Source organism: Neophocaena asiaeorientalis, unplaced genomic scaffold (assembly GCF_003031525.2).
Source record: "Neophocaena asiaeorientalis asiaeorientalis breed wild unplaced genomic scaffold, Neophocaena_asiaeorientalis_V1.1 scaffold119, whole genome shotgun sequence".
NCBI lineage: Eukaryota > Metazoa > Chordata > Mammalia > Artiodactyla > Phocoenidae > Neophocaena > Neophocaena asiaeorientalis.
This window is the reverse complement of record NW_020175821.1, coordinates 10,052,396-10,075,600: the sequence shown is the minus strand read 5'-3', so window position 1 is coordinate 10,075,600 and position 23,205 is coordinate 10,052,396. Positions and strand designations below refer to the sequence as shown.

General features: G+C 44.7%; 1 protein-coding gene across 1 annotated transcript in view; it reads right to left on the bottom strand.

Annotated features, from left to right (window-relative positions):
• RYR3 (ryanodine receptor 3) overlaps positions 1–23,205 on the bottom strand; it is a 381,491-nt gene that overhangs the window by 32,439 nt on the left and 325,847 nt on the right. Inside the window, exons 70-84 of the mRNA XM_024732458.1 lie at positions 18,888–19,058; positions 18,112–18,171; positions 16,437–16,568; positions 15,865–15,977; positions 13,948–14,047; positions 11,291–11,397; positions 10,831–10,882; positions 9,529–9,585; positions 8,534–8,633; positions 8,300–8,379; positions 6,764–6,840; positions 4,128–4,201; positions 3,361–3,441; positions 2,823–2,911; positions 1,684–1,812 (exon numbers count right to left, since the gene is read on the bottom strand). Of these exons, the coding sequence (XP_024588226.1) occupies positions 1,684–1,812; positions 2,823–2,911; positions 3,361–3,441; positions 4,128–4,201; positions 6,764–6,840; positions 8,300–8,379; positions 8,534–8,633; positions 9,529–9,585; positions 10,831–10,882; positions 11,291–11,397; positions 13,948–14,047; positions 15,865–15,977; positions 16,437–16,568; positions 18,112–18,171; positions 18,888–19,058 (1,422 nt within the window). The remainder of the gene's footprint in view (positions 1–1,683; positions 1,813–2,822; positions 2,912–3,360; positions 3,442–4,127; positions 4,202–6,763; positions 6,841–8,299; positions 8,380–8,533; positions 8,634–9,528; positions 9,586–10,830; positions 10,883–11,290; positions 11,398–13,947; positions 14,048–15,864; positions 15,978–16,436; positions 16,569–18,111; positions 18,172–18,887; positions 19,059–23,205) is intronic.

Here is a 23,205-nt window from a genome sequence, read left to right as displayed (position 1 = left end):
TTTTTTTTTTTAATACAGTTAGAGTCTTTTGTCACATTCTGCCTATGTTCTTTATCCTTAACTCTTCCTTATAGCTTTTCCCTATATTTTTCTACACTTTAATCACTCTCCAAATCACGCTTCAACAAACTTTCAAAAGGAACACCGGTACTAGTGTTCTAGTATCAAGTTCTAGAAAAGGCTTGGTAGAATTCCCAGGGAAGAGGTGAGCAGGAGAAATTTTGTCTGCGTCCCTAAATCAAGTAAGCTTGTTTAAAAATCACTGTCCATGGGGCTTCCCTGGTGGCGCAGTGGTCGAGAGTCTGCCTGCCAATGCAGGGGACACGGGTTCGAGCCCTGGTCTGGGAAGATCCCACATGCCGCGGAGCAACTGGGCCCGTGAGCCACAACTACTGAGCCTGCGCGTCTGGAGCCTGTTCTCCGCAACAAGAGAGGTCGCGATAGTGAGAGGGCTGCGCACCGCGATGAGGAGTGGCCCCCACTCGCCGCAGCTAGAGAAATCCCTCGCGCGGAAACTAAGACCCAACACAGCCAAAAGTAAAAAAAAAAAAAAAAAAAAAAAAAAAAAAATCACTGTTCATGTACATTTGGTGTCTGATCCCTAGAAGCCTCTAGATTCTTTGTTGAAACAAAACTGATTGTTGAAAAGAACTCACATTCACCCCAAATACACTTTTCTTTTACATTTGGGTTAAGTGCTCCATAGGAAGTTCTGGAGATTAGGATGGGCTCTGCAGAGAGCAAATCAGATGCTTGCCAGATCAGTTCAATGACCTTCATACGTACTTCACGTGCTGTGAAACTTCAGCTCAGTCACCTGTTCCCAGGTTTATCTCCCTCTGTTCTTACAATCCTTGAGTAAAGCATGGATCAATATCTTCCTTAAAATCCTTCTTTTCAAGTCTTAGTCTTGTGTTGATTTTAGTAAGCAACTATGATCTGAGTGTGCCAGTTGGCTCGACATATAGATCTTAAAAAATCTTATATTACATCACAGAGCACCATGATATGGCTACTGATTTCACAGCAAATTCTGCCTGAGGACGTCCTCTACTCCTTTTCACAGTAGCTAGACCACTGCAGGCAATGAGTGGAGAATGCTGTGCACAGAGAGAGATTGCTGTGAGATGTTCAGCCTGAAATTTACCTGTTGGTTTGACTGCCACCGCACTTAGTTTATGTGCTTCTGAAGTTACCTTTTCCATAGAGTGAATTTCTGACCAATTAGTAGGCTCTCATGAATTCTCTTTTTAATCTCAAGCCTCAAGATAATACCACTTGTCCCTTTCTTCCTTCATTCTATCAATCATTCCTCCACTCCACTCTCCATGCTTACTGAACACCTCTGATGTGCCACACATGCTAAAAATGAAGAATCTTAAAACGAATAAGGAATTTTCTGTTGACAAAAACATTTCAGACTAGGAGGGAAAGCAAAATGTTAACCAGATAAATGCAAATAAAGTGGGACACTGCTATGTACAGGTCACAGTGGGGTCCATAAACTACAGCTTCTCGTAGAGTGTAGGTACTACTGGTTTCTATTTATAGGTAAGGAATATTGACAGTGCTATAGCTGGATGCACAGTCCACATATGCAGTCAAGTATTCTATAGGGAATTAGAATATGGGAATGTTAAAACTGTTCTCTTTGTTTTCAGGCATGCACTCTATAGCACACACCTGGATATATTCCGTAAGAGAATTGAAAATCTGCTTGGTGACTGCCAGGGCTTTGGAAAAATTGTGCTGTCCAGATTCATCAATGACGTCCTTCCCTGAATAATACCAGTAGAAGTCACTGATTGATTCCTAAGAACAAAAAAGGGGAGTTTAGTATTGCTCACATAGTGAGAGAGTTTAGTATTTCTCAGTCCATGAAGCTAAACCCAATGTTCCGGAAGAGTACAAGAGCGTCCTACATTTCTGTGACCACTTTGTTATGATAGGAGCCTGGGACTCTGTGAAGAAGCACAGAGGTATCTGATCCCGAGCACCTTTTAAGTACAGATATTCCCCCTCCGCAGGAAAGAACAGATAGAAGAGAGGGCAGCGTTCAGCTGGACCTGGGTGACCATGTTATAGGACAATTTATTCACAATGAAAAATGTACATTAAAGATAACATTGATCATCCAAATAATCATGATAGCAGCAGCAACATGATAGCTGACACCGTAAGTGCCGGGCGTTGTTCTGAGCACGTTACACGAATTAAACCTCTCCATCTTTACCACCACCCAATGAGACAGTACCACTCATTTTCAATGAGATGGGACTACTCGTTTTATAGATGAGGAAATTGGAACACCAGGAGGTTAAACAGACCGCTCCAGGTCATGAACTGGTGAGTGGCAGAACCAGGTTAAGGAATCAGCAAAGAGAAGTGGGCATCCTTTTTTATGTTTGTGCAGATTTTCTTGACATTGTTTGGATTTTCCTTCAAACAATTCAACCAGATGACGCCTCAACACTAAGAACTTGTGAACCCATCTTATTCCCGCTTTCTGTACCTCTTTTTCCTAGTGAAAGTCTGTTCCCATGCACAGCTTGCCTGGAGTACCGTGGCTAAGCTTACACTGGCAAAAACTAAAGTGAATCAGCAGTTTAGAACAGAAGATTTGGTAGTTAACCAACCCCCCCCCGACTTCCGTCTTCAAACTCACATTTAGGTATTTGACTTCCCATAAGTGTGTGGACATGAGATTACAAGACCTTCCTTACTGGGGCTGGGCTGTATCCTGGGCCGTCCCTGAGGCTGTGTAACTGTCTTTAGCTTCCGGAAGTGTATGTGAGGTGTGCTACCATCCAACGCCCACTCACCTGCAGACGCAGGAGGTAGTCCACAGTACTGATGATGACGTTCACGGTGGTGGTGTTGCCCATCTGAGTCCGCAGGAAGTTCTGGAAATCTGAGAACACCAGGGTTGGGTCAGAGTCCATCCCCTGCAGAGGAGGTGGCTCTAAGCTTCTTCTCGGCTGAGCTCAGGAGAGACTCACCAGGTGAAAAGCCTTACAAGGGCACACTGTTTAGGTTCTGAAGCACAGAGCACTGCCCTGAGCCCTCCCATCCCAGCGGCACCAGAAACTGGACTTAATGAGCCCTGAGGGACTTGACAGCAAGGGGTGGGTGTTTAGCTTCAACATCTGAAGATTCTGGAAGCAACTTAGCCTGGGTGGCACTAAATAACATTAGCCATGAAGTTAAAGGCCATGTTACATAGGGTTTCTTATTAAGGAATGGATTAACTGTTGTCCTTAAATTAGCAACTGGCTGTATTAAATGTGGCAACCTGAAATGAATCAAAATTTTGTACCTGAATGTTGTTGTCCCTTGACAAATCAAATCTATTCTACTTACCACTGTTATGTCCTTCACAAAGTAACTGTAGGAATCTAAAGAGATCTCGTGTAAACTCATCATTCTGGAGTACTTTTTCACCTTGAAAACACAGAATACTGGTGAGCATCTGTTTGGCTTTTCAACATAGAATACCTTCCACCACACATGACTGCAAAAAGGCTAAAGGAGCTGTGTCAGAACAGTGCGGAAAGGGAACTGTGGATGAATGGTGACAGACCCAATTAAAACTGGAACTGAGGCAACACCCAACAAAGCTAGAATTGTTAGCCCCGGGATGCATTTGGAAGGAAAACAACTAGGCAGTAATGATTCACAGTCCATAACACATGCTTTGGAAGATGGAAGACACTTCTTTAATTAAACAACAAACTGCTGAGTTAAACTCAACATGCAACCACCAAGCCGAACATGTGTCTGTGCTGAGCCAATTAAATAAGATCTCTTAGGACTCACACACATGGTAGGAGCTCGGGCCGGAAACTCAAACTTACCACGCTCACGAACGATGACTAGCCATAAGAGAAAAACAGAAGGATACAGAGTAAGAAAACCACAAACATCAAGACAGACTCTCTTTAGCTAATACTGGTTCTGTGAACACATCAGCCTGGATATGCTTTATCAAAACTACAGATGGAAACATTTTGCTGAAATGGAGCAAGTCCTTGGAGATTAAGCAGCGGTGAACAGGGGCTCTAACCAGAAATAGTTAACTAGGATTTTAATTGGAAACAGAGAAGCCTTCACCTTCATCAGTTACTTACGTGTTCCTTCCTCAGTAACCATCCCCAGGCCTTCAGCTTTATTCTGCCTCTCAAATGCATTCAAATCAAGGACACTTGTAACAGACGAAAGAAAACAAGGTTCAGGGCTACACGCACTGGGAAAATGGGTTTTTAACATCAACGAACCCATCAACTAAGAATACCCCGTCCTTGCATTATCATAAATGCACCAACGTATTGTGGTATGGTTGAGAGTCTAATGATTCCCTGGGCTTGTGCTAAGCAGTGTTGTCCAAGGATGCCTGGAGCTCACGGCCCTTGCCACGTGCAAGGACAGGGGCCAGAAACATGTATGTGATTGTCACTGTTTGTCCAGGTTGAGTCACTTCTTATGGATGAAGATTTAGAAAGGCTTTCCAAATCAAGAAGGAATAATCTGTTTCTAAGATTTCTTAAGGGAAAGTTTACTTTAAACTGTACGAATTCATGTTCACCTTCCACATTTACCTACTTTCTCTGAGAATCACAAGGAAGAGCGGCTTTTAGCGCTTAGGATGAATACTGATTGGCGGACTCTCAACCACTGCGCCACCAGGGAAGCCCCAAAGTTTCAGATTTTGAAGGGCCACACCCTTTTATTCTATCATTCAGGAGCCAAAAGTAGCCAAGATCACGCTTTCTAGAGGCAATGGTGTCCCTAGGTGCTCCTGAACCTGTGACAAGTTGGTTTTCATTTTTGTCCTCACCTTCCACAACCTTCCCAGCCACAGCCACCAACAAAACCTGCTTAGCCAGGAACCTCTAGGACAACCTCAAAGCTATAATGAGAATAATGATCATGTGATCTCCAACTGGGGCTCACTCTATTTCTCTAATAGGGTCTAACTCCTTAGCCAATAAAAAAGATTTTATGGAACATAAGACCACAAAGTCTCACAAGAATATAGACCTTAGAGAAGCTTATGGCTGAGTCCAGTAAGATTCTGCAAAACCTCCTCTTCCTTTTATCACTGGACAAAGGAAATGACTGTTGGATTGGAAAGACTTTGGGGGAAAATCCAACACCCCTTTTCCCCTTTTAGGGAGTCACATATGTTCTGTAATTTAGATGAATTTTAAAGAGAAACTGAAAATTCCTACTGCCATTATATTGGTTTTCCCCAGATCCTGCTATAAAAAGGGTCTGCTTGATAATACAAAATTATCCTTTGATTTTGGGAGGAGAATACAGAAACAGGACATTTGGACATAGCTGCTTTGAAGCATCACTGCTGATTCAGGAGACAATCTGTGCAGTGGACATTTCTGACCCTTACCCCATCCTGAAATACCCATTTCAAATGTTCTGATTTCTTCAATGCTTAACAATTTTACAAATACACATTATTTTTATAATCAGCAAAAAACCATTAAAATACCTTAAAACTTCTGTTAGAACTCAGTTGGCCTCTAAGGGTATGTCACCTGTCCCTCTAAGCCATCATTATAAATTAGCTTAGCAATATTAAGTACTACAGACTACCAAGAGAACTCTTAGAAAGTTAACTGAGAATATCATGGGCAATATGGGACTGAACTGCCTTGATTTTCGCCATCTTTGGGTCCACATGTACTATTTCACCCTCAGTGAGTCAGGTCTGGCAATATTACATTTTCTTTTCCTGAGGGAGGTAATAAATGAATTGGCTGTCGGTGGGGGAAAAATGGGGCTGAGGACAAGGGATTGTACTGCAGCTCAAATACGCTCCGTATAACCCCAGGGTACAATATTTACCCAATCCAATATGACTAGCAATATTATGAAGTCTACCAAAAAAAGAACATCCATCCTCCAAATTTTCAATTGGATTAACGTTCCAAGTTTAAGAATTATTAATTGGAGGCAAACGAGCTAGATAATTATAACTTTGACTTCCTTCAGAATGAGTCGCAGACGGTTCAAAATACATATGAATCTTGGAGAATAAGCTTTTTTCACGTTTCTTAGAAAGATTGCTGGCTTGTTTCTGAAATGAGCAAGTATGGTAACCTTACGACTTTTGGTTACCTATTGTTCATCTGTCAGAGGGTTCAGCCAGGAGGGGAGGCTTACACCACTGGGTAATATAAATGGAAAGTTCAATGCTTTGTTTGTCAGACAATGTCAAAATGTTCCCACATCAGGATGTGCCTCTGTCAAAATGCATGTGTCAAAATATGTACCCACAAAATATCTATTCAGGCTCAAAGAATTGTTAAGGATTAACAAAGTGCCTAATGGGTCTAACGAACACATAGCCTTGAGTCATACTGAGGGATTTCCTCCTCTTTTCCATTCTTTTCTAGTTTGACTTTTATGAGCATACATGTTTAAGAGAAACTCACACTCAGCTCCAAATAAAACAACCTAAGAAAAAAGGGGGTAAGGGCGATTCAAACACCAAACAGGTGTTGGTAGGTAGGGGTGTGTGTGTGTGTGTGTGTAGATTACATTTTCCCCTCTGAATGCTATTTGAAGGTAATCCTGAGGGCTGGAGGAACAATACCCATGCTCTTAGCTTTCGGAAGTAGGTACTCCTTTCTCAATGATTCCATGATAAGCCAGTTTATTCTGTGGCCCTCCCCCACCCCATTCCCCTTTCCCTGAATAGTGAAGAACTTTAAAAAAATGCTATGGGTGGTTTTCCCATATTTACCTGCAAGACTGCATAAGACCAGAAAGGCTTTGAAAGAACCCAGCATCCTTTTTCTCCTTTAGGTAATCTAGCATTTTCTGCAAGGGAGACACATTTAAAAGGGAAAAACAATGAAAACTGTGGCACACGTACTAACCCTCCTAATTGTGATGGACAGATGGCAGCCACGCAGGTACACCGAGTCAGATCCAGGATGGTGGTTTGTAACCCTGGGTAAGCATCGAGATACTCCACCTGTGGACTTAAACCTTCAGTGTGCCTGAGCGCCACCCTCCACTTATGAAACCAGAATATTTTAGGGCAGATGTTTTATTTTATAAAGGTCCACTGGTATTGACAGTATAGTGGATCTTTGACACTCATAAGTTTACTGTTTGAAGCCTCTTCTATTTGGGAACAGGTGCCGGGACTGGGATGTAGTAATGTTTACGGTTGCTGAGGTATAATCTGAACAGCTCATGCAATGATTTTAACACACTGGAGCAAGGAGCTTACCTACTAATGAGCCTAGTTGAGAGCTCAGTATCTCTCTCACAATAAGACTTAGTTTCCTCTGTTCTCTGTTACTGGCAAGCCAGGAACTTTGTCTGACATAATAAGAATTTTCTTTTTTTTTTTTTAAAGGGCTCTGTAAGAAAGTCAACTGATGGGGTGGTGGTGGAAGAGAACAGAAAGTGAGGGGTGCCTTTGAAAATGGTAGTTCTTAATGAGAAATTTGTGATGAGTTAAAGCCTGGGAAAAATTATACGCAATAATGGTAGTCATGGATTTGGAAATTCTCAAAGGCCCTGGGATATAACCCTTATGAATGCCAAAAGTCTTTGAAATTTCATTTTCCTGTGCCCACAGATGCTTTTATGTTTAGCCAGAGCCTGGAGTACTCAGGAGACACCAGTGCATTTCTATCTCCTGTAGCCAGTTCCAATTCAGATTGCTGAATGAACTCCATGTGCCAGACACTCCACTTTGTATGTCTTTGTGTGTTCTCTCATTTAATGCATGATGGCAGGAGTTTTTATTTGCATTGTTCACTGCTACACCCTCTACCCACAGAAGAGAGCCTGGCCCTAGTGCATAGTCAACAATCACTAAACAGCTGTTAAATAAATGAATAAATGAATGAGTGAACGAACAATAGGTGTGTGGGGTTATGAACCTCACTTAACTGATCAGGGCCCTTTTGCTCACAGTAAGGCAGCTAATAAGGGAAAGGGTCGAAATAAAAACCTAAGGCTTAGAAAACTTCCTCTAGAGCATATTTTTGTAGAAATGATGAAAAAAATGTAATGTTTTTCTTTTTGAACCCTAGGTAAGCCCTCTTTACTAAGCATACCTTTGTCTAAAGACTCCTAGTCCTGGTTTTATCTGTGTTCCCAGTTACTCTGATATAACTGGTCACTAAGGACAAAACACAAGCAAAGGTGATTCTGGGTGGCCACCTCTGTAGCAGAGTCAACATCTCTTCCCTGAAGTGTGACAGCTGTCAAATGGAAATACCCCAGGAAGTCTGCCCCACCTCCTGCAAGCCCCCATTACCTGCTGCACGCCAGCGTTGCCCCCATTCAGAATGGCGATCCCCAGCTTCAGAGTCTCCACCACCATGGGGCTCATCTCACCTGCCGTGGTAAAGATTCCGTTGAATCACCAAGGAAACAGAGGGTAAATCACATCTACTGGGCTTTACCAGGACCCGTTAATAATGACATCACGTCATGGTGTGACATCTCTCTGTGGTAGCTAAGGAGCCCATGTAGAAATCTCAGAAATCACCTTTGCTGGCGCTTATCATCTGAAGGACCATCTCTGCGGCTCCACGCTCATGCAGCCGAGCTTGCTGATAGAGGGTTTTCTGCTTTTCCATTTCTTTCTCCTAGAAAAAAAAAAAAAAGCGGGAAAAGGTCTGTTTACCCCCAGAGAATCCACCGTGGTCAGGTGAGTTGAGAGAGAGAATCTTTACTTGCCTAAGAAGGCAACAAACATAATTTTGAACAAAACAGACTTTGGAAGTTTATTTTTAGATGCTGTCCAGCTTTCCAAAACTGTCCACCCATAATTTACTCACCTTTCGATGCTGAATTTTCTACTTTTTGTACTGATAGGTAACACAGTCTGTTTCCCTGTGATACAGTAATTATAGGAAGTGACCCCAGATTAAGATGTGCTTGTTTTCAATGTGCACTCATACAGGAAAACCTGCTGAGGGCTCAGCTGGAGTTTCTCTGTAGGCAACATCCACTTATCCAGAATGCTCAGACCACACTTAACTGAGACTCTACCAGATATGAGATGCTAGAATGTCACGGCTTTCCAGGGCTGTAATCGTCTTCATTTACTTTTACTGTTGTATACTTTGTCTATAAAACAGTACAAGTAAACTCATGTCGTTCTATCTTGAGAGATTCAGGGTCCTGCACTGCCTCAAAATTAAAATTGTTATTAAGCACGTTTACAGAATAACGGTGCAAAAAACCATCCAGTGTCTCTACTGCTGTGAATTTTCACTTTTGAACGTTTAAATGTGCCCTTCTACGGCCCCTGTTACGACCACACTTGGGTAGATGTAGGAGATTTTCCAGAAGAGCAAAGCTGTGGGGCCGTTTGCTGACTGACTGGCTGCCTGCTACCTCTCATTAAGCCAAGAGACAGACAGCAACCACAACTAATGTATTTGCCACCAGACACATGTGGTGGGCGAGCCATGTGGCTCACGTCAGCACCCACCCCTGAAGGCCCTCCTGCTGGCTTCAATCTTAGTGAGAACTTACTTCAAACGTTTTTTCCTTGTCTTCCTCCCCTTCTTCGTCTTCCCCACTCTGACAACTCTGAGTTCCATGCAGCAGGGAGAGGGGGAGACAGACAATCAAATTAAAGGTGAGCCTTGTATGTATATGTATGGCTGGTTCACTTTGTTATACAGCAGAAACTAACACACCATTGTATCCATTTATTGGAGTACATTATACTCCAATAAAGATGCTAACAAAACAAAACAACAAACCAAAAAGGTGAGCCTTGTATGTATATGTATGGCTGGTTCACTTTGTTATACAGCAGAAACTAACACACCATTGTATCCATTTATTGGAGTACATTATACTCCAATAAAGATGCTAACAAAACAAAACAACAAAACAAAAAGGTGAGCCTTGTAAACAAGACTCTACTGTGTGAGGGAAGGGGACAGGATGTAATTCACAGGTACCTCAGGACCTCAGCACTCTGTAAAACCAAGAACATTTGGACCACTGCAGGCAACATTCAACTATAAAGGCTACCTTTGCAGTTACCAAGGGGTTCAGAAATGAGAAATGGGAACGCCGAGATCACACAGTCAATGGGGACCCATCGGGTTTAACCACAGACCTGAACTCTTCTACTTAGTAAAGTTCTGGTGTAAATCGAGAGACAAGAGCACAGGGAGCTGGCCTTTCTCAACAAGAACCAGGGGCTTGGACAAAAGATTAGGGAAACCCAGACTGTGAATCCCAAAGTGACCCCGTGGTGCAGCTGGTAGGGGAATGGGCGCTCCTGTACCCCAACCTACCCCCCTTGCTGCCCGACATGAAGTTCTCCCATTTGAGAAGCAGCAGTTTGCTTAACCACTTGGCATTCCAGAGGCCACCGTCCCTCTCTGTGACACAGAAACATCATCTCTGGTCACTCCATCTCTTCCAGAACACTAGGAACTTCCTGTAGTCTCTAGGCCTGTTTCCAAATGTACCGAACTTCCTTCACCTACAGATGTGTCTGAACTGCTGGACGTGTTCTGAGCACTGAGTAAAAATACGAGGATGAACTGGATGCCTAAGCCCTGATTAGCTGGCTTAGAAGCATCCTGAGAACCCAGCCACCAGACCCGCCGTTTCTGCAAAGCTTCAAGGTTTCTATAGGATGATGGGAGAGTGGTTTATTAATGCTGCCCGTATGGCACATGAATTGTGCGAGGCCTGGAGCCCAGGCCGTGACCCAGTCCCAGGCCTGCTGTGTACTGTGACAGTTTTCACGTGCCTGAAGAGGTCTAAGGGAAATAGAAAGACTGAGACAACGGGCAGAAAACCCACGTGTACCTTGGCCATCATGCTGGCATAGGAGGTGTACAAAGGGTCGTCTTCCAGTTTGCTGGAAAGAATGGAGGAAATATTTAGCAGGCTACCTTTGGACCCAGCAGAAAAGACCAAGTGCCGTAGAAATCTTCAATGTGCTAGTGAATTAATTAGAAACTCCCTCCCTCACCCCGATTCTTAGAAACCACTGTGAAAATCTGAATCAGCATTGGCTTGACATGGAATTCAGGGATGAAGTCACAATTTCAGCCTGCTTCATCTTCAGACTCAGTGTCAGGCGTTATGATGAAAGGGCTTAGGTAGTTCCCCTAGAGGTTTCTTGATGGCCAAGAACAGAGCAGCAAGGAGGGCTGCTCAAATCTGGCATCCCCTCTGTGCACACTGCAACCTGCGGGAGGACGGTTTGGGGTCGACACAGCTGTGCCTGTGCCTGGGACGAGCAGGGCGCTCCGGCAGTGCTGACCTCCTCTCTGTGAGAGCATTGCGGCTAAAGTGGAGTATGATCTGATGAAGTGGGTCTGGCTGCTTTTCTGTCTCCTCCGCCTCTTCTTCTTCCACCTTGGGAGATTTCTACACAAACCAAGGCAGACAGGTTTTAGGCGTGGATTTCAGCACATGGCACACCACCGCATGCGAACAAAGGTAAAAGCACCAGGCACAGAGCGCATCACCTCAAAGCACAAAGAGAAACCCCAACGTCATATGTTTATTTCAGGACAGAAGCCCTAAGGATGCAAGGTTTGGGAATGAAATATATGTATCTTTCAGCCAATTAAAGAAACACTGCAGTTTGGGGGTTAAAACGAAATGAAAGGAAAAGCAAAAGCCTGACCCCAGTCAGCAGAACTCTCATGCAAGCTCTGGGCACCCGCGGTCAGGAGGGAAGCCCTGGAGAGTCCCCGAGAGGCCGCGTCTCTCCGCCAACACCTGACATTACTCTTGGAGAGCTGGGCTGGGAACAGGTGTGGGGCAAGAGTTATAAAGCACTGGGGCTGTTTTGGGGTCTATTACTATTCTAGACTCAACCCACGGAAACAGTTCTCTTTCCTGCCCTCACCCCTGACCCTGAAAATCTTGCTGTTCCTGAGAGCTGCCATCCTGGAGCTGTGAGCCTTGCAGTTTCTCCTCTTTTCTCTCTCCTTTTACAGAAAGGGAAATAGCAGCTGGTGCCAGACGTGTAAGTGGATTTTCCAGCAGCGGCAGAACAAGCAGGGTGGACCATGTTCAGTAAATTGGTGAGAACTGCGCAGGTTGTGTGAATGGTTCAGAAGAAGGGAGAGGGTTGAAATGATGTTCACTGTCAACTTCGCACTAATCAAGAAACTGGGAAAACCAAGTGACTGTCTTTCTCACCGACAGGAATGTATGCAAAGACTGAAGGGCATAAAGAGAAATGGAAAGAAAATGCGGGAGGAAGGATTAAAGGAAAAAAGCCAGGAAGAGGATAAGAAACAGAGGGAGATGGGGAAAGGGAACGAGAATGTAACATGGAAAGTGTAAATATGAGAAACACAGGGCAAGACTAATGGAGAGAAGTAGGGATGAGAGAAAAAGATAGATGGGAGAAATAAGGAGAAAGAGGAAAAGAACCAGGGCTTGGCCAAAGGAGAGGAGGGTGTATTTTCTTTCTGAACCAGGATGAAGCTCAGTGTTGCTGCTGCGATAAGCTTTTCCCCTTGCGTGTTGTTTCAAGTAGTTTTAGAGCATGAAGCCTGTTAGAGACGAGGCGTGGCAAATCTTCAGAAGGGCCAAATACAGAACTGTGAGATGCAGGAAGGGCATTTAGATATGCCTTCCCCCAAAGTGGAGCTACTGACCAGACATGCAGGGCTCTGGCTGGGGTGGCTGGCCTCCTGCAACCAAGGGTGCTCACAACTTAACTTAGCATGAACTTTCCAAGGCACGGCTGCGCATCCCAAGCAACATGAGCTGTTAGTGAGGACGGGGGAGGATGATCACAGGACCAGCCCCTCCAAGTGAAATTCATCCTCTGGCTCTTATGACCATTATTAGCAGGGTTTCCTCTGATAACTTATACAGTTAGCTCCTTTCAGATTTATACACCCAATTCTTTGCGCATCTTTAACGGTTATAACGCACACACGTGAATACAAAAATCAAATTCATTCGCACCCATATCTGCTCCCAGTTGAGTCAGTACTTACAGCCAAATCCTGTACTAGTTTCTCTTCAAAGGAATACTCCTCTGTTTCTATCCAAAATCTCTGATAGCCATGGAGGAAGAGGTTAATAGAGCGGTGCCTGAGCGGAAGGGGTGAGAGTGAGGTCAAGAGGGGTCCACGGGACACCTTGTTTTAGTTTGGGCGGTTAACGGTTAGTAAGCAGTTTTTGTACAATTCTTATCTTCTGATTGGTCAGGGTAGCCAAGAGCACACCGTAAGCATTTGTTTCAAAGAAACCAGAACCCTCTAACGTGGCGGATCCTGAATACCTGGTTCAAGACCTGGAGGTCACCGTAACCCTCCTCCGGTCTCCTTGGGTCTTTATCATGCTTTCCCTATAGTGAGAATTCATTAGGCCAAGGAACAGTCCTGAACTATCTGCTAAATACGGCAACTTGGTTATTCATTTTGGCTGATCACATGTCCAGGTGATTCAATCTAAATCATGCTGATGGTGAGGGGGTTAGTCTCAGATACGCTGAAAGCAGCAAAGCGTGGCTTCTTTACAGGGCCTCTGAGGAACCACAGCTGCAAGGGCTCCAGGAAGCAAAGCTTGGGCACGCTGCACAACTTCTGTGTGCTTCACAGGTTCTAGTTGTGGCCCTGGTATGTGGGAACACTGAATACACTGGCACAAGCCACTCACTCCCTACAGGACAAGACTGACATCTGGGAATATTAGCCGCTGAAGAGCCAGTAAGTGGTTACCCAAATGTGAGGAGGAAAGGAGAGGAAAGGAAGGTCAAGACCAGAGTCATCGAGACCTGGTCATGGTTTCCAGTAGAACACAGCCCTTACCATCTTTCTTCAAAATCTGACCAATCAGAGTTTTTTTTTAAAATTGTACAAATTTGTGTTTTTATGGGTCATGTTAAATCATGGTCAAGAAAGGAGAAGTGTGCAGAGAATGAGCGGGTCTCTCCACAGGTTACATTACCATTAAAATGAGTATAAGCCTGTCATACTGAGTTTTTTCATTAACCTTTTCCAGCCAAACCCGTTGAAAGGTGCTCAGGAAGAAATTGTTAATTTTGTGTCTGGGGAAAAGCATACAGGTTTTCTTTTAAAAACTCACATCAGAGAAACAGTTTCCATATGATAAAATAAATCCCTTTAGCCCTTTAGTTTGGAAGACTCCATGTAGTTTAGATCCTCATAAGATGGAGAAAAGGAGTGGACTCCACCACTAGCTTCTTAGGTAGGTAGTTTTTATTGTCGTTATGAAATCTACGTATAATCCTCCACGCTAGGGAGAAATCCAGGGCAACCCTCTAAAACAGCTGGGTTAGGGGCTGGGGTGGCCATGCTTCATCAAGGACACAGTGAATTCCTGGACATACTATTATCCGTACAGGGACAGAGTCGTTGAAGGAGCAACCAAAATATTAAAGGATGGTACTAACATTGTCAGTGGATTTAGAAAAAAACTGCTTGTTTTTGAGAGATGTAATTGCCGCCTAGCTGGCCCTGGAGGCATGTGCTTAAAGCTGAGCCCTTCTGGAGGTCACGTTAGCACATCAGGTACGGCTCTCTACCAGAGGGGAAAGCCAATGCCTTCTTGATGTTTTACCACTTCTAGAAAACAGACAGAAATCCTAGGCGTTTCTGCGTTTTCTACTGGACTATAAATTTCATTTGTCTGCCAGGGCTTCAGCAGGCTTCATGCCCATGACTTCCTGACTTAATTTTTCAGCTTTTTATTAATGAATTCTACTTGGCTTGTGGTGCCTCCACCTTTCCAGAGACACTAGTTTATTTTCTCAGGAGACCTGGAGGAGCAGGTGCGTGTCTCAGAGGCCATGATTCTCCACCATCTTCAAAGACCCTAACTAGGAGAGCTCAGTTGGCCAGCTGGCTCAGGACAGGGATATGGGACACTCTCGACAAATGATGGCCAAGATGCATAATTAGATGAAAGCAAAATGTCAAGCATAGGAATACTCTTTCATCTGATATTCCAAAGAAACACATTTATTTACATGGGATTCAGAATTTACTCGGCCAAGTCAGTTTATTTTTCCTGACCAGGTGAGGATGTTCTTTTTGATTTGAAAGGTGATGAAGCAGTGGCTATTCAACTACCAGCTTTGTTTATGATCATAGGCTCAACCTTACTGACTGTGCAATTAGCTTGAGGATGGGAATGTCGCCATATCACCAATGACACCGAGTCAGCCTCAGTGGTCGACACTGGCCCAGTCTATACCGATGCTCTGCCCTATGTTGACACAGCATGTGTTCACACACAATCCAGAAAAGCCTTCACATATATTTGACTTCAGATTATAGACTAAACATCCAGGGAAAGGCCTCATGCCCATGACTGGCCTCTTGGGCCATCTCTAACCAGTGCCCTTTCTTTATCTTGAAGGCAAGTACATCACGCTGAAGAAGTCTCAGGTTACGTTTCTGTACTTGCTGAGGAAACATAATAATTTTGGTGTCATCCAAGTACTTGAACATGGAAATATTGTTTGATCTGCGGATGGAATTTGGGGTAAGGTATTTTAGAGAACAGTTCCCTTTTTCCAGGGTGCCTTTACAGCTGCACAAAGAATCCCACCAAGGTAAAACTAGAGAGCTTCCATCTGCTTACGTGGCTGACTCTACAGTGCAAAATGGTGAGCTGAGGCAGGCTTGGGGGCACGAAGGAATCTCATCTATTTTCAGTTTTTATGCTTACCTTAGCAGGCCATTATACTACATGCGGACTGTAATGGCTCTGTGGGTGAAGGACTCCAATCTCTACCTCTGGGATCATGAGGGTCAGGGCCAGAAGAGAGCACAGCTCTGGGAGGATACCTTAATTCTCATCTCTGACTTACATGCCAGGAGAAAATGACAGAATACTTGCCTGGGCAGGTTGTAGAGAGGGGCCATCCTGAAACAGGCCACCACTGCCCGTTTCCGCTGCTTTGATAGCAGTTTGTGCCAGACCGCCTTCTTGGACCTCAAAGGCTGTTCCACCTAAGAAGAAATCACATCGGTAGGTGCACACCAGGCTGATCTGGGTGGCAGAAGGTAGTCACCTGCAGCCCAGAGTTCTCAACCCTAGAAGAATTTTGATTTCTCAACTGTAGTCAGCAAAAGGTACCCGGCACTAAATGATTCAGTCTGTGGGAGTCTTAGGTTTTCTTTCTTTTCCCAACTGCTCTTGGTGGCTTATTGCTTTACAAATGAGTAGGGAGCTTGGATGGGTCATTTGAACTAATGGGAAAAATTTTTCAAACACTGGGAATGTTAAGCATTGAGGAGTCTTGCTACAATGAGGCACCAAGATGACACTTTGGGGGTAGGCCAGGATGATCCTTGCTCCTTGCTTTCTGTCTTACAAGGGTGCTCTTAACTAAGAGCTGAGTGTGGAGGAGTTTTATATTTTGCAGGGACTATCTTCCTTCCTCAATCCTCAGGGTAGACGCTACTTACCTGCTCTAGGTGGAAGACAGCTGCTGAAATTCTCTGCACACGCTCCACTGTCTTTTCTGGGTTGGAAGGTTCTTCACTCTTCAAAACATCCTTGTATAGGTTCAGTTGCCACTTTACAGCTGGGTCATCAGACTGCAAATTGAAGCATGTACATGAAATGAGCAATCTCTTATACCTCTTGAACTGAAAAGGCCTTTTACTCCTAGCATGGTTCCATAGTATTCAAGAGTCTTTTCTATTAATTCCTCTCTCATTTTCTCTATTATCTTTTTCTGGAACAATGTAGACGCTTTGTAGGAACTTCTCATTCTAGCCTATACGTCTCTTAACCCTTCTGTCATATTTTCCACCCCTTTCTCTCTGCTCTGCCTTACAATTTCCTTAAATCAAGCTTCCAATTCATAAATTCTCTCTGCAGCTGTATCTACTATATTTTTTAACCTATAACTTGAATTTTTAATTTCAATGATTATTTTTAATTTTTAAAAATCACTGTGAGGTCTTTTTCAGTGCCACCTGCCCTCTCCTTTTTTTTTTTTTTTTTTTTGCCCTCTCCTTTTTAAAAAATAATGTCCAAGTCTTGCTTTATAGTTTACATCACTGCCTTTATCTCTTTAAATATTTCAACCACACTTTAAAAATTCCTTTCTGTAGCTCCTTAGGCTTGAATTCTTCATTTCGTGGCATTTTCTGACTCTCTAATGGTGGTGGATTTCCTTTCACACTGTATTTTTATGAGCTTGTATTCAGGAGGAGTTTTGTTGACTAGCATCTCAGCCCATATTCTAGCAGGTAGACACTCTCTAAGTGGTTTCATGGCTGTTTTTACAGATGATTCATGGGTTTCACTGGTTCAAGGCCAGTTTTATGTACATTTCTTGCTCTACATTCATGCACAGCATGGGAAGTTGGGCCCCACACTCCTGTTCCAGGTTACCAAAAACCCCAGCCCCTATAATATATATATCTGGTCAGGAGAGCTCTGCGAGTTTTCCCAACTGCATCATCTTCTCTTCATTACTATGATTTAGAGCACCTATTTTCTGGCACTTGGAATTTCTTTTTACTGCCTTTTTTGTAGTATATTTTACCCACCAGGAATTCCTACATACTTGGGATGGAAAGGAGAGGCTATTTGTGTCACTTTAATCTTCCATCTCAGAGCATAATATGATGTATCTGAGGAAAGAGTTGTTCAGATGTGCAGGCTTGGAAAAATCTTCAATAGCCTTAAAATCAAAATTGGTCTTGATTTTTTTTGTTTGTTTTTTTGGGTTATATCAACTCAGGTACAAAGTTACTTTGTTTACAAATCTCCAGAGCTGGAAGTGCTAAAACTTCCCCCAGGTGTCTGTTCCCCTCTTTAACAAACCTCACAGTCAGTAAATTCTGAGACCTAATCTAACCCCCCTGCTATGGCTTGATGCTCACACAGTGGGAGGTGGGAAGACATGTTTTACTGGGCCTCTCTGCAACAGCAAAGGAAAGAACAAAAATTAAGGGCCAAAAAATGAAAAACTAAGGGCAGAGAGTTAGCTCTACCGATTAAGCACAAGTACCCTGAGGCTGTTTTTAGAACACATTTAAAAAAACATGAGTAAACTAAGTGGGTGTGTGGCACCCTGCAGCCAGAAGGAAGCCTGTGTGAGTTCTCATTGTCTTCCTGCTGCATCACCTTTTCCTGCAAGTGCAAGTTATTCCACAGATGTTCCTTCACCTCTTCGTCTGTGTCCTTCTGTGGAAAGAGATGTTGAATTTTATTCCTACAGGTCAATATGGAAATATAAAGCAGGGATGCACTGAGGGCCAATGGACAGTTTTGCTGCGATCTTTATTACGAGGACAAAAGAATAGAATTGACAGAGACTCGTCCCAAAGGGCATGCGTTGACTCCCAAGTCAGCTGTAAAGACAATGGGGTGTTGGGACTTCCCTGGTGGTGCAGTGGTTAAGAATCCGCCTGCCGATGCAGGGGACACGGGTTTGAGCCCTGGTCCAGGAAGATCCCACATGCTGCAAAGCAACTAAGCCCATGTGCCACAACTCCGGAGCCTGTACTCTAGAGCCCACGAGCTACAGCTACTGAGCCCGCGTGCCACAACTACTGAAGCCCGTGTGCCTAGATTCCGTGCTCCACACGAGAGAAGCCACCACAATGAGAAGCCCAAGCACCGAAACGAAGAGTAGCCCCCACTCGCCACAACTAGAGAAAGCCCAGGTGCGGCAACGGAGACCCAATGCAGCCAAAAATAAAATAAATTTAAAAAGATATATATATATATATAAATGGTAAATTAAAAAAAGAATAAAAGATGATGGCGCATTGCCTCTGTGCACCTTGGCACCTCTGTGTCCATTGGTCTCCAGGGAAGAAGGACAAATCCTTTAGGGGCTGAGCACTGATCACCACCACCTGTATTACATGCTCCACCAAAGCAGATGGGCGACTTACATAGCTGTACCGTGATTTTGCGAGGGAGATCAGCTCCTGATCGCCTGGGGTGCACATATTCAAACCAATGGGCAGCATTTTCTTGAGTGCAGCCACGATGAGGGAGGTCTGGATGGAATACAAGTCCCCCCTCCGCTTCGTCCTCTTCCTCTCCTGGTCCTGTCCTCCAGACTAGGAGATGAGGTTGAAACAAACGGGTTGAGTGACTCTGAAAGGCACCGCCTCACCTTGGAGGCAGCCTGCCTCCTGTGGCCCCATCAGTACAGGGTGGGCCTTTCTATTAAACATTTCAGAGGACAGTAAAGGACCATATGAAACAAAGACAACCAGGTGGCCCTTCAAGACCGGCCCTGACCCTGAGCCCTCTCCTTGTGCGCATGCTAACGGAACCACGTGACCAGACACACACCACGGACACCCACAGTCTCTGTTCGCTGACATCTGGGCAGTATGAACAAACTAGTGTTTCTACTGAAAGAATGATTCGATAACTGACAAAATGACTGCAGAAAAGAACTAAGAATCCTGACGCTGGGCGGCAGTAAACAAGTGAAAGAGCATCTACCCTAGAACAACTGCTGGTGGCCAGGGCTGAAGCGAGCCTTTTGGAGCACCTGCACCCCACTCAGCCTCTGCTCAAGGCAGCACACGTTCCTGCAGGAAAAGGGGAACCCCCAAGTAGGTAGGGCTGCTTTGGGATCTGGTTGGGACAGAGTTAGGAGAAACAGTGCAGACAAGTGAGGGAACGCCCCAAGTCTGGGGGAGTCTGCCCTCTTTTGGTTACACTTTCTCACCCCTTTCTGGGAGCGTTCATCCAATGAAGTGGGAGGTTTGAGAGAAGAGGCCAATGCACTAGGCTATGGCAGCCCCAGGCAACCAACTGAGGACCCTCTGGACCCACAGCACGAGGTGGGTATGGGTGGGCTCAGCAAAACAAGGCTCTGTGGTGACCCGATTTTCCTGAGTCAGGTTCCAAAAGAGCAAAGCGGCCCACGTGGTACGTCATTTGCTGGACTCTGCCTCAGCTGAGTGGGCTCTTGCTGGAAGTGAGGAAGGGCTGGGTGGCCAGAGGCAGAGAATGAAGTCAGGGACCGTGACAGGGGAGAATCGGGGCTCATTAACACTTTTGCTTTACGAGGGCCTTCAAGTGTTTGCAGCATGCAGGCGGTCACGCTGTGGTTCACAACAACCCAAACACATAAGGCTCTGGGAGCAGGGAAGAGTCCAGATGCCTCCTCTGGAACTGGCTTGCAAGACCTGGGGCCCTGGGCTGGAACAGATTTTGTTTTGTGAAGGACTGGCTTTCTGAGAGAAGATTAAGTATGGTCAGAATTCACACCGTCTTGGGGCTGATCTCTTTAAATTACTTCCCAAAGTGTGAAGGAAGTTCATAATTATTAATGGACACTCTTAAAATAGTGGCGACTTCTTTTACCCAGCTTGTGGTGGTTACACCACAGAAACCACAGTGAGATCCCTGGCCAGCAAAACCCAGTCTGACCAAATACTGCCAGACAACTCTACTTGTGCCTCGTGCTCCAAAACAACAGGTCAGATCCAGGACAGCAGTGGGAGGCAGCAGTGAGAAACATGAGGAGGGAGGGGGATGTGAGACAGACAGGCAAGATACACAGTGTCTTATGTTCTAGACACACAGTGGACGGCTGATTCACACAAAGACCTCAAGAGCTCTATCATTTACCGAGTGCTTGCTGGGTTCCTTAGATGTTCTATCAGGTACAGAATTCTAAAGGTTGTGGCTAACGCAGAACTCTTTTAAAGTCTAAATTACCCTTGAAAATTGTAAGGGTAATTTGTGAGGTTCTGTCCTCAGATTGTCCATAGAGGATAGAACCCAGTTTTGTGAATATAAATTGTGAGGCATTGTTACATATACCTTACATATAAATGTAAGAGGTAAATAGTAACATGCAGTATACAATCAAGGAAGTATGCAAAATAGAACTCTGTGGATTTGATACGCAGTTTAAATAATTTCTTGCTCACTATTTTATTTGGCCAATCTCGTGTTGTTCTAACTACAAATGCTAAATATATGATGTGGCTCCAACGTGCCTGCTACTTAAATAAAGCATTTCTAATCCTCCCAACAAGGCTGAGATACCCAGTCAGTTTTATAAAGGGGAACATGATGTTCAGAGCAGTTAAGTGATTTTTCCAAGGTCACACAGCAGTTAAGAGTCTGGGCCAACATCCAGGCCGACATCTACCTGGCCATGGCTCCATTTTCCTTTTCTAACTAAGAGCTGCACATGACCTGGTTCCTGCACATCTCCCTGTCTCTGCTACAGACCTGAGTGCAGAGGGCCTGGGACAAGTGTCAGCAGACACGCATCAATGGAGGCATAGAGAAATATTTCCAAGCAATAACCTGTATAGGTTACTAGAAAATTGTCCCAGGGTTTATTCCACTGTGTGCACATTTTAGGCAAAAACTCATGGCTATTTGCAATCCTTGCTGCCGATTCCAAATCCTTGACTTTAGTCCTTGGAAAACTCTCTTTGACTCATAGGAGCCTCGCACAAGAGGCAGACATGTATAGTGTGGAAGGGCTGGGATCACTAACAGCAGATAAGAGGAGTTGAGTCTCCCGAGCTCTCAGCCCCAGTCAGCGCCCCTATCTGTTAGTATGCTGGCTGCAGAGTGGGCAGCTGGGGAAGGGAGCAGAGATAGCAAGGAGACCTCGGATAGGGCGAGGCTTGGCTGGCTTCCCCGGCTTCCCCATTCCAAGGGTGGGTAGGGCCTACATTCACTCTTTGACAGGTAGTTGTCTTCCCTGAAGCAGGCCCCGGGGACCTCCAGGTGGGAAAATCCATTCTGTACCACCCCCACGGTGATCACAGTGCAAGAGGGTGGCCAGAGCCTGGCACCACTAATACTAGGACAGAAAAGACACGTCATGCATTTGACCTGTACCTTTACTTGCATGGCCTGTGTGGAAAGACAAGAGAAAAGAAACAAGGAGAAGTCAGTCAGTGAAAGCAGAGGTCCAAGACACAAGGCACCATGTGTTAGTCACAGCTTTCACCCCCATTCCTCTGCCAACACAATAGAAAACCAAGGGCTCTGGAAGCCGGTTAAGCACAGCACAAAGAGCGAGTGGGAGGTTAGGATGGAGGTTAACTGGATCAAAAGGACTTACACCCAGACCAAGCAGTGCATCCCTGGGGCAAGGTCATCAGAGACCAGCCTTCCAGAGTGTGTGACCCTCAGACCCTGGTGGTCTTCAGATCTGGCCACCCAAGTGAACTCTTAGATCTCATGCCTTCCCCCCCTCCCACCTCCCTCCTGGCACCTGGGTGGGATGCAGACAATCTGTCACGTAACCAAAGACCCCAATTTTCTTATTTCCTTCCACCCACCACATTATCACCTCCAGAAGATCTGTGGTTACAAAAAGAGTAGGGAGGACTGAACTAATGGGCCATGTGTGTGCTTCCCCTAAAAAAAGTTTCTAAAAAATGTACTCTAGGAATATCCAAGGTGGTTCAGGATCACCCCACAGCCCAAAGGATGGGGAATCTCCCTTCTGTGCTGTGACCTTTAAATATACCTTAGGTGAAAGGCTCCTACACGCTATAGGTTCTAATTTTATTCTTTTCTTCACATATTGCTAGGATTAGTTAACTCAATGCATTTCCCTAATGCTGGAAATGCTTTTATTTATGTATGTATGTATATATGTATTTATCTATCGATCTATCTATTTATGCATCTTTTAAATGTTAGCTGAAACTTTTTATTTCCGAAACAGAAATCTAGAAATTCCTATACCTTCAAAATCATTTCATTTCCCCACACGTTATCACCAATAGTTTATGACCAAATAGACAATTTACGTGTGAACTTTAAAAAAACAGAGACGCTAAAGGGAAAAGGAGTTGGAGGAGGATACAGCACACGGTAGGCGGTGAGCTGTGTTGAGACAGCACATGGGGAGGCTTCGGAACAAGGGCAGAGCTGTGCCATCTGAAGTGCCCATCCCCACTGAGGGGGTAAGGGAAGTAGAGATCAGTCAACCCAACATTAGATGGTAGAGGGAAAGGTGAATGTCCAGAAGCCAGTCTGAGAGTGAGAGAGCAAGAGGGAGAAGGAGAGTGAGACAGAGAGAAAGAGAGAGACAGAAGCACCAAAGGAGGAGGGAGGGCAGTAAGAGAACAGGGAAGGGTAGAGGAGGGAATGGTAGAGAGAAGAGGGGGAGGGGATGGGAGACAGAGAGATGAAGTGAATGGAGGAGGGGGAGGGGGAAAGACAGGGAGAAGAAGAGAGAGAGGGAACAGGAAGGGGGAGAGAGAA